This window comes from Hakea prostrata, chromosome 1, assembly GCF_041222555.1.
Source record: "Hakea prostrata isolate BN-2017 chromosome 1, UWA_Hpros_2, whole genome shotgun sequence".
Taxonomy (NCBI): Eukaryota; Viridiplantae; Streptophyta; class Magnoliopsida; order Proteales; family Proteaceae; genus Hakea; species Hakea prostrata.
Genome location: NC_142600.1, coordinates 79,057,990 through 79,069,626, shown reverse-complemented (window position 1 = coordinate 79,069,626; position 11,637 = coordinate 79,057,990). Strand labels below are relative to the sequence as shown.

At 36.7% G+C, this 11,637-nt stretch overlaps 1 protein-coding gene across 1 annotated transcript; it reads left to right on the top strand.

Annotated features, from left to right (window-relative positions):
- Positions 1 to 1,002: 1,002 nt before the first annotated feature.
- On the top strand, positions 1,003 to 8,273 carry LOC149030306 (alcohol dehydrogenase-like 4). The gene is made up of 11 exons (XM_089145004.1): positions 1,003 to 1,048; positions 1,187 to 1,323; positions 1,517 to 1,566; positions 1,667 to 1,998; positions 2,328 to 2,410; positions 2,500 to 2,575; positions 2,767 to 2,843; positions 3,887 to 3,982; positions 4,094 to 4,258; positions 4,488 to 4,591; positions 8,192 to 8,273. Exons 1-11 carry the CDS (start codon positions 1,003 to 1,005, stop codon positions 8,271 to 8,273), a joined length of 1,248 nt encoding a protein of 415 aa, XP_089001130.1.
- Positions 8,274 to 11,637: the final 3,364 nt, after the last annotated feature.

The window sequence follows — 11,637 nt, the reverse complement described above, 5'->3', positions numbered from 1 at the left end:
TAGATAGATAATAGTGAATAGACCATCAATAGGAAGGCATTAATTGATGCATGACTACTAGTGCATAAAAATGAAGTCGATCAGTTGGCGGTTCAAAAAGGCAAAGACATGTAGCTAGCGCATGCTCAAGGCTCAATATATATATATGCAATGGTTCGCAAATTAGCTAAGTAATTAAGGCATGCATCAATCGGAACTATCATAAGTCCAGGAGGATAGGTAAGGTAGTTCAGTTTGGCAAAGACGTATATCAGACCTACATTAATATAGTCCATATATAACCCATATGGTATGGTAGCTAGGTCAGGAGAAGGTTGAAGAAGGGCTGCCAAATTTACCAATTGCACCAACATGAAATTCAAGTCTAAATTTCTATTTCTGAGTCCTCATGGTCGAGAATGTAAGAAAATTCATTTTTCCCATGTCAGAATGAGTGAAATTTTATAGAAAAACCACTTGGCGAGTAGTCCCAAGACAAACCAAATGAGGAGTTCACATAAAATTTGATGGATTGACCCATCAAATCGACCTTATTTAATGAACTTAATGTTTATAATTACCTTTGTTAAATTGTATCCTTTGTTAAAATTCTTTTCAACATTTTCATTTGTGTAACTAGATTTAGTGAGGATAAAAGTAACTGTTTTTTAGATAAAACTCACTGCATGAGACACTTTGAAGATATTTGTAATATAAAAAATTCAGGCATATGTATATATAATTTGCTCTTGTTTTCATTGAGGGGGAAATGATCATTCATAGAGTTTATTAGTTTTACCGTTTTTAATCAAGGGGGGAAAAAATTTTGAAAGTTCAATTGAACCATTTTGAACCATTTAGAGCAAATTTAACGGCACAAGCTATAAAAAGGCTATTACCTCTTAAGCAGGTGCCGTGTAATTTGCTCAACCATTTATTTATCATCTTTACTCTTTGTTTTGGGCAAAGCATTTATCATAGTATAAATATGTCAAACTTGTATGACCAAACCACACAAACAAGATGGGCGACTCAGCTGAGACTAAAGGAAAAATTATCACCTGCAAAGGTATCTTCCCTGCACGACTGTTTATTTGGTTTTCTTTATTTGATCCATCGAAATGATAGAATACATATATTAATGCTAAACTAAAATTTGATGCTTCAAAGAAACTAAAACTTGTTTTTTACGATGAATGCGAATAAGCTGCCGTTGTACGGGGTCCAGGACAACCCTTGGCTATCGAAGAAGTGCAAGTCCATCCTCCCCAGAAGATGGAAGTCCGAATGAAGGTCCTTTATGCTTCCATCTGCCACACGGACCTCAGCGCTTGGAAAGGAGAGGTATAGATCATCATCTGAGATATATAACAGATAGAATTCTCGATTCTTGGAACAGATCAGACCATTAATCTGATCATGATAATATCACCCACAATAAAATACTATTAGGCATGCATTCTCTTAATGATGATGATAATGAATGAAGGACTAACTGGTTGTTTGTTTCGTTCCGGGAACTTGGAAATATTTGAAGGACAAAGCCCAGCAAGCCTATCCTCGGATACTTGGCCACGAAGCTTCAGGGTAAATTTATACTGTGTTGTTTCTCAGGAATTGAAGAAGCAAATTAATAATGCATGACTTGTGAGGGGAATTAAGAAGCAAATTGAATGTATGGGTGCAGGATCGTTGAGAGCGTGGGAGAAGGAGTGAAGGACATGAAAGAAGGTGATCAAGTGGTTCCAATCTTCAATGGAGAATGTGGAGACTGTGTTTATTGTAAGTCAAAGAAAAGCAACCTCTGCGAGAAGTTCCGGGTGAATCCATTTAAATCCGTAATGGTTAACGATGGAAAGACGAGGTTCTTCACCGGTGACGGCCGGGAACCCATTTACCATTTCCTTAATAGCTCCACCTTTGCGGAGTACACCGTCCTCGACTACGCCTGTATTGTCAAGATAGATGCAGAGGCTCCTTTGAAAAAGATGTGCTTGCTCAGCTGTGGAGTTTCTACAGGTGCAGTGCAGTGCAGTAAATAAAATTAATTAGTAATTAGCAGCTCTCTGTGCATATATCATCGATTCCTTATTTATTATATTATATCTATATCCCTCTCGATCGGGCTTTCTCCAAGGCTCCAACTGGTTAGGTGAAACTTGGCAGTACTTGTACAAGGCGTGGAACATTCCGGTTTTTAATTTCCAGAATTCACATCACGAAGAACATATATTGCGTGCATTAGCATTAGCATTAGCATTAGCATGCATGATCTGATAATAGTAATAATAGATGGGTTTGAAGAAATTATTTTTGTGAAAATAAAATAATATATTGGTGCAATTTAGGGATCGGAGCTGCTTGGAACACGGCAAACGTGGAAGCCGGATCAAGCGTGGCCATCTTTGGTTTGGGTGCTGTGGGGCTTGCTGTAAGTCTCTCTCTTTCTCTCTCGGCGTCCCTGTGTTTTGACTTTAATTTGAGACGATATAAAATCTATAATCATACCGGGAGTTGCAGGTAGCGGAAGGAGCACGGCTGAGAGGAGCTTCACCAATTATAGGCATCGACGTCAATCCTGATAAATTTATCAGAGGTACCTGCATGCCCAGGTTTATGCATGTACATGTTCTATATACCCAAGGAAGGAAGGAAGGAAGGAAGGAAGGAAGGGAAAAAAACAAAAAAAAAAACAAAAGAGAGAGAGAGAGAGAGAGAGAGACGAAGGTTTATGCATATGTACTAATCAACCGTTGGGTACATGTTGTTGTTGTTGAATGTGTGCAGGCAAGACGGTGGGGATTACCCAATTTATTAACCCAAAGGATCATTCCCCGAAAGAGGAGGATAAAGCTGTGCTTAAGGTGAGTCCAGTTTAGTTTTCAGTGTTTAATCTTGAATCCTGAATCCTGGCAAACTAGAGTAGTCCAGCTTTTCACTCACTCACAAGTCACAACTCCACCGTCGTCACAATTTCTCAAGTTGTTGAGGTGATACATACATTGTGGTCAACTACTCATAATTATTGGGTATTAATTCCTTGAATTCTAGGTTTGCTATTGTACATTTATATTGTCGAGGTAAAAATTATTATGCATATTATTAAAGAGAGTCAGAACTCACAATTACTCCATTAAGAGAGGGTTAGTCATTGGGAAATTGTTTTGATCACCGTCACGCAAGATTCCGGTCCGTAGAATCGAAATCTTGGTCTAGTTTAAATTTCAATGGTCAAGATCAAAATCTTCGATCTCGACCATTGAATTTCGACGATCGAAAACGAAATTCCAATCACACCGCCCAAAGTGAATGGTTTGATGGTCCTGCGCATTTATTTCGCAAGACCCAAACAAGGTCCCCCTCCCTCTGTGTGGTACTCATTCATTAGGTATCATAATGGCGTTTCTATAGATGGAATTCCATTGAATAATTAACCAGACACTATTGAACCCCGAAAAAGTTGTACACTGTCTTTTTTTTTTTTTTTTTTTTTCGGTAAGGAGTTGTACTCTGTCCTACCAATAAATGAATACCATTCAAATTGTTGGGGGCATGGCACCCACGTGGGACGTTGGGCCCTCCGTCCCAAAGCCCACAACCGACACCCTTCTTGTTCTTCATTTTTTTTCTTCTTTTCTGTTGAATTCCCACTTGCTAATTTAATACCTCCAAGGCATGCATGCAATAACTCGGGCTCAATGACTCAGTCACTAGAAAGACTCATGGAAATTAATATTGTTGTAGGCTAGGATGTGAACGGTGCAGTTTTAAAATATATGCTTGTGCTGATCCTCATGCGTTTGGTATCATCCTCTTTTATGCATGCATGTATGTCATGAGCATTATATTCCAAAAGGCTTTTTCTGGTGAAGTAGTGTTGATGATACACGAACGTGGTACATTACAGATTATTCAAGAAATGAGCAATGGAGGTGTGGATTACAGCTTCGAGTGCACCGGAAACTTGGGAGTTCTTCGGGAGGCATTCTTGTCAACCCATGACGTGCGTTTCTTTTTCTTAATAATTATTGAATTTATTTCTCTTTCGTCTCCTACTCCTCCTTTTTCTTTATAATTAACCATGCATTAACCATGCATGCATGAATGCGTGCAGGGATGGGGATTGACTGTAGTTTTGGGCGTCCATACATCGCCAAAAATGCTTCCCCTGCATCCCATGGAACTATTCGATGGTAGGAGAATCGTGGGATCTGTGTTCGGAGACTTCAAAGGAAAGACCCAATTGCCTCATTTCGCCACCGAATGCATGCGCCCTGGGGTCAGTATTGCCACTGCTACTATCACTCGATCGATCCATCCATCCATCCATGGTCAATTAATTGGATTCACTTGTTTAATTAACTAACCTATCCTCCTCCTCTACTTTTTTATTATTTTTATTAGTTGCACTTGCATGTATGTATGCATGCATGTCTACTTTATTCTCTTCACTCATTCTGACATTTCGATCTACCGCGTTCCTCGATCGGACGAGGACCTGATTTCAGGGCGTGAACCTCGACGGATTCATCACTCACGAGCTTCCTTTTGCTGATATCAACGAGGCATTTCAACTTCTCTCAGACGGGAAAGCATTGAGATGTCTTCTCCATTTCTAATCCAGCCAACTCTATATATATCATACTATCATATTATACTATCATACTATCATACTACTATTATAAAAGTGTGAACTCAAAAGAAACGGCTACATTTCGTCTTCCTTTAATACCTTCTTGTACTTAATTAATTAGATCTATCTATTAATAATAAATTAAGTCTACAATGGTCAACTAAAATTTTTAACCTAAGGAGTAAGAAAAGTTTCCCACAAAAACTAAGAAATGTTAATTGAAAATCTCGCATCTCATTGATATTAAATATAATTAACTAACAACTGTAGTTAATATTTACTCAATTTAGGAGTTTATTTTTTTTCTCCCCCCCCCCCCCCCCCCCCCCCCACCCACCCCCTTTTTTTTTAAATAATAGTCCATTAAAATATTTGAGTATTGATCTCTTTCCTCTCACTAATTAAATTTTATATTTCATCACTCTTTTCCTATGCAACTCTTCACCTTCCTGTCTACTAAAAATAAATAAATAAATAAATAAAATCTCTTCACCTTCTTGTTTTGTCTTTATACTCATTTTTATTTAAACATCCCAACTTCTCCCATGGCTCTGAAACGTTTAATCCGAAAACCCGCAAGGTACTGTATTTGGGAATTTAGGGTAGGATTTTGGGTTGGGTTGATCCTCAACTCACGTATTCGTTATTCCTCATTATATGGAGAGAGATGTACCCAAAGTTGCAGAGAGCAAAGCAACAATGGAAGTAATCCAACACTTGGAGCAAGGGAATGCTTGACTTTGGAGAATTGAAAGAAACCCAAGAATCTGCAAATGCTTTCTTTCTCGTCCTGTAAAAGTGATGACGCATTCTATGGCGATGGCTAGCTACCTCTACTTTCTCATCTATCTGCATCACGCATTCATATCTCAAGGAGCATCATTGCCTTCTCCACCGTTTCTCTTTGCTTGCTTGCTTGCTTTTCCATGTTTAAAAGATTGAAGAGAACAAAAGAACAAGAAGTAGCTAGCAACAGTTGCAATTGAAGTACGTACCAGCTCAAAACCTGAACTCCGTTGTTGTGTAGTCTCCACCGGACATCACTGATGAAGCCCATGAGAGAATTTTAGACATCCTCTCCTCCAATCGCTCGAAATGGGACTCTTTTCTTTCTTCTTTGCCTACTCATCTATCTGTCATTGATAGCAAATAAATTGCGACTACCCGGCTTTTTGATGTCCCAAGCCTGAAAACTACGGTAATGATTCTATTGCCGATGGTTTGTTAAAGACTGGGGATCAGATTGGGAAGAAGAAGAAGAAAAACGAGGGCCAAAAAGAAGCGACAGCATTCACAACGTGTCGTTGATGGTGCCGGAGATGAGGTATTTCTTCTTATTGTACAGGACAAGCATGATTTGGATTCTTTATATCCCGTCATTTCCCTGTCCAGTGTAACACACAGGAAGATCAAACAACAATATGATCAACTTGTTAAGGCCAATGATTCTCAGTCCGTGACTCTGGCTCAGGTTCATTCCATTGTCACTAAAAAGCCATTTAACTCTCTACAATTGTCAATTTACTCACAAAGGTTCAATTTTTTTTTAAGCGATATATGCCGGTACACATATTGACGCCAAGACAGATGATTGATGTAGGGGCGCTTACTGAATTGACTTTTAAGAAGTTGATTCTTAATCGGGTAAGTGTTTTTGCCAGTAGCTGAGCTTAGGCTATTTCTAAAAGAATTTAGCTTAAATTAATCAGGCTTTTTTTGAAATCTAGTTATGTTCTATGTTATCACATGTAGGCCGGTGTTTTGGAGAACAATGTTAAGGAATATCAGCTACAAATTATTTATCTTCAAAGATATGTGGGAGAACCCGGTACCTTGCATACTGTTTTTAATGAGTTTATAATCAAATTAGCAAACTTTTCATTGACAATAGAAAATAAAGGACCTCTACTCTAATGAAGATTGTCCATTCATGTTTATGTGATTGACTTTGCATTTGTGTTTGGAAGTAACTCATATTGAAAATGTTATTATTCTAAATTGACCATCTTTGTTTTGTTTTATTGTTGCTTTACTGGATTAAGAGTAGAGCTGTGTCTAATTATGGCCAACATGGAGGCTCAAGCCAGGGAACTCAATCAAAGAAAGCATTGGATAGAGAAGCTTGAAGAGAAGGAAAGACTGGCTATAATAAAAATCTAAGTAGACTGCTCAACTGGTTTTGTTTTTATATAAATTTTGAGATAAAAAAATCAGAAATCTTTTTTCTCCTCCCATTGTCCTGTTAACTATGGTAGGTTATCTTACCACAAAAGAAATAAGAGAATGTTCCTTCACAAATTTAAATGAATTTATTTATCTCAGGTATTGATTCGAGCTATCAAAATTTTGAAGGTTGAAGGGCCCATATGGACATAACAGTTGCTGAAGAAGAAATTTTAAAATGGAAAATGGCAATAGAAGGTAGAGCTATTATCAAGACTATCTGGCATAGGTACACACTTAAGAAGCAGTCTTGTGACTACTTCATAAATTTAGCTTTCTTGATCTGATAAATATATTTCTGATGACATTCCATAAGTGATATTCATTCACTCAATTTCAAAGTTAATTCCCTTTCAATTATGGAGTTCTACCACTCCTTAGGGTCAGAAATTTCCAAAGATATAAGCACTTGTATCCATATCTACTTGTGTACATGTGTAATCCTAAGCCAATTCTTTGAGCATCTTGTCTATTCTCAGTTGATCATCGAAGGAGTCGAAGGAACCTAAACTGACATGTTTCATATGGTAAGGATTTTTACTCTATAGCATGTTTTTGTAGGAATGATCAGTTGATGGGGGAGCACGGAGTAGCAATGGATGGTATGATTCTCAATATCAGCCCAAAGGCCTACCATAATATTGCTCCAACGGAGTACCGGACTTATGTGAGGAGAGCCTATGAAGCCAGCTTGAAGAGGCTTCAAGTTGATTGCATCGATCTTTCTACTATGAACATTGGGTTGATACTTGAGTTTCCGTTAAAGTCACTTGTGAGGTTCATTTTAATGTTCCAAGTGATGTACTCAAATCAATAATTTTTAATAAAATCCCGACATTTATTTATTATAGGGTCATGATTTGAGTTTGTAGTGGCGCTAGGGCTTACAAATACATAGGTTTTAGACTAAAATTTGACACAAAGAGAAAAATATAAAATTTTAAAAATTTTAAATAACATAAACTAAAAATGATACTCAAAAACACATCACACGTGCATGTGCACGTGCGTTATTACTAGTACTAATAATAATTGCACGTGCAAATGCACGTTATCTAATCATACATGTAGGGAAAGAAGGGAAATGTCTTGAAAATCAACTTTTTGTTATATTGTATCTTTCTTACATTGGTACTTGGGTTTGCATATAGGGAGTCACATTTTTACTTCGCTCAATAATAGCTTAAGTTGAGATGCATCCTTCTTCGCTCAATTATAACTTCAGTTGGGACGCATCCTTCTTAGTACCAAATTTGGAGCCATAACCTAGCAGTTTCATGAAGTAAAATGATCCAAGAAATGAAAACTTAAGTAAACATTCAGAATCTAAAAGATGACAATACTCAAGAAGGAATTAATTAGTAAAGATCTAAAAAGAAGAAGTGAACCCCTCAATGGTGAAATCTACAAGTACTTCCTTGTTAATAACTTGCTCTAGGCAAAGTTATTTCTCTAACGACATTCATCTTTGGTGATCCATTAGAGAAACCCTCATCATGAAACAATCATTCACCTTGTTGTAAATCTGAGAGCGTTGCAGAGATGAGAGTGAGGCTCACGTGGTGGTGAATGGATGATATTACAATTTAATTTTGAGTTTCCAGTTAACTTATTACAATTTAATTTTGAGTTTCCAGTTAACTTATTACAATTTAATTTTGAGTTTCCAGTTAACTTATTGGATGTCAAATATTACAATATTCTTTTTTTTTTTAAAGTATGAATTAAAAAAAAAATTCCATACATCATTAAATTATTGAAAAAATATCATATTCTAAAATAACATCAAGATTCCTATTCCAATGATATTGCATTCCATTTAAGCAATTACTAATTCTACCTAAAAAAAAATTAAAGCAATTACTAAAAAAATAAGTAAAAGGGAACGAAAGAGATGATATCTTAATAAAAATCATACAAAAAAAAAAAAAAATTTCTTAATGAAATAGGATCTATTTAATGTTTTCTTTTCTTTCATTTTTTTTCCAAATTATATTGCATTTTCAAAAGAGATCAATATCAATATTATGATCTTCCCTTTTTTTTTTTTTTTTTCTTTTTTCTTTTAGGCAAGAATAAGAAAAGTCTACCATATTCTAAAGTAACACCAAGATTCCTATTCACGCTATTTTCATTACCGATAAGCAAGTACTATTTACTAATTCTATCAAAAAGAAAATTTTGAAGCAATTATTGACAATAAAATAAAAAGAAACAAACCTTAGCTTTGGTCAATGGTAAGAAAGGAATTAAAAGGTGATTAGACTCTAATAAAAAAATGAAAATTGAAATCTTGGAGTGAGGTGTAGAATTTAGGAGAAGATTTTTCTTTTTTAAGTATTTTTAATAAAGATTTTTTAAAAGTTTTTCTAAGAAGAAATATTATCTGGTTATTAATAGCCAAAATGTCAACAATACTCAATAAAAAATAAGTAAAGAACCAATAAACAATAAAAACTAAAAGTATTTCAAAGGAAAAGAAGGAAAATTTTCTATGTAGTCTAGAAATGCATTAATGTTTTTTAGGAAAGTAATGTATAATTATTATAGTCTAGAAATGCATTAATGTTTTTTAGGAAAGTAATAATAATTTATTTTTTTCGTTGCCAACCTTGGTTAGGGGTTCGACCCGCGTCGCACACCTGGCTGTGGTGGGTGAGTCTCCCGCAGGGAATTTTGCATCCACAAGAATTCGATACGAACCTGCGCGGCCCGTGGACCAACCCCGTTGGTTAATAATAATTATTATTATTATAAAAATAAAAATAATAAAAGAATTACCGAATTGAGTACCACCATACAATGATTTAGTATATGTGGTTGGGTTTTCCGTCATTGAAAATTCTACTTTGACTCTTTGATGATCAGATTTATTTTGTTTTATATATTTCTTAACTAAATCAAATAAAGGGTAGAGTTGAATATGCTTAAACCACGTGTGCTCTTTCCTACTCTCTTCCCCATGCCAGCCGGTATTCGCATTAATTGTTTGTGTTTTTTCATCACAAATACATAGATTTTTGTTGATACACTCTAACATATCTTGAGCTCCATAATGCATTTGAAGTATGAAATAGAGATAATGACACTATCAGCAAAGTATATTAGGTATTATTATTATTATTGGAATTTATTAATATGATTAATAAATTAAATGTCCAAGGGCAATATTGAAAACTCACTATTAGGGCGGTTACAAAATAGGGTTATATATTTTGGTAACCACGCATTAGTGAGTAATCGAGTGATTCATTCGCACGGCGAACTCCGAGAAACGGGGCTCCATCTCTCTCCCTCTCTTAGAATCGCAGGCTTAGAAATTTTTCTTTCCTAGTTTTTGATCTTCATTCCATTAATCCACGGCATTTGGGTGTGGATATTATTCCCTTTCCCAGTGATTGTGGAATCTCGCCGGTAAATCTTTGGTGGTAGAACGAGAACTTGGATCTAGACTTTCGCGAATATTTCAAGTAAGGGAAGCGAACCGGGTAAGGAATCTTTCTCCCATCAATTAATTGAATTGAATTACTTTTGATGTATTACCAACATTGGCATGAGCCATTGGTTCCCACGGTTCTTTGTTCCTCCCCATTGTTTATTTTAATTGTATGGATCCAATGGGAGGATCAAGGGTTTAATACGAAACCCATGGGAGAATTGACGGGTTTTGGAAACCATTAATTTTGTTCGGATCAGTGGGGGATCCCTGTGAATTTCCTAATGAAGATTTGAATGAATTGATAATCCATGATGATAATTATTTTTGTTTAATAATTGATGCTGGATTTTTTTCATGTATTTTTTTGGATGATTTTTGGGTGAAAAACGTGTTTTCCGTTTTTTGAAAAAATTGCTCAGAAAATTGAAAGGTTTTGTCGGGACGAGGCGAGCGCTGCGGCGGCCGCTATTATCGAGAGCACGGGACGGACGGAAGCGGGCGAGGCACCGCTGGCAGAATGCGACGGAATTTATCGGCGGACGGTCATCGCGGTCGAATGCGGACGGAATTGTCTGGGAGATGGATTTTTGGATATTAGTTTGTCCGTGAATGTGTTTCTAACAGGACACAATGGGACAAGGTGATGTTTGGGCATTGAGGGCCTATTGGGGCCTAGTGGGAGCTAATGAGGTAGAAGTGTTCGGTGAACCACCCATAGCTTTAACATGATTGCATGTTTTATTTTAATAAAACTATTTTTTATTTATGGGTCTATCAATCATGTTTCTTGACGAATGAAGCTAGTGTATAAGTCTATGTGGGTTTGCATGAGAATTTGATTGAATGTTTTTAGCATCTCTTTTGGTTCAAGTGCTTATCCATAGGTTGACTATGCTAGTGTGATTTTTTGTTGCATGAGTTGTGTTTTATGCTAGATTTATTGAACTCATCTTGTATGTAATATCTCTAGAAAAATGGGCTACCAAGAGCATTGTGGACCTCACTAAAGGAGATAAGCTGAATGAGAGGAATTATGACCTCGGCACGAAGGTGCAATATCTCGGAAGAGCGGGATATCTGGAGACATAAACGACATGAACCCAGAGGAAGGTACCACACCGCACGATGCGGGACCTTGATACATACAATGCTTGGAAGAGGAAAGAGGGTAGCCGGATTACAACCGAGCTCCATGAGGGATGACCGATGCTTCGTATGAGAAGCATAGGACTGCAAAGTCTTTATGGGAGGTGGAAGTTCCAGATGGAGGGACATCCACCACAAGAGGCCGCCAGCGGACTCACTTTGACGGTTATAAGATGCGCTAGGGTCACACCATGAGGCAGATATAACATCATGTCTA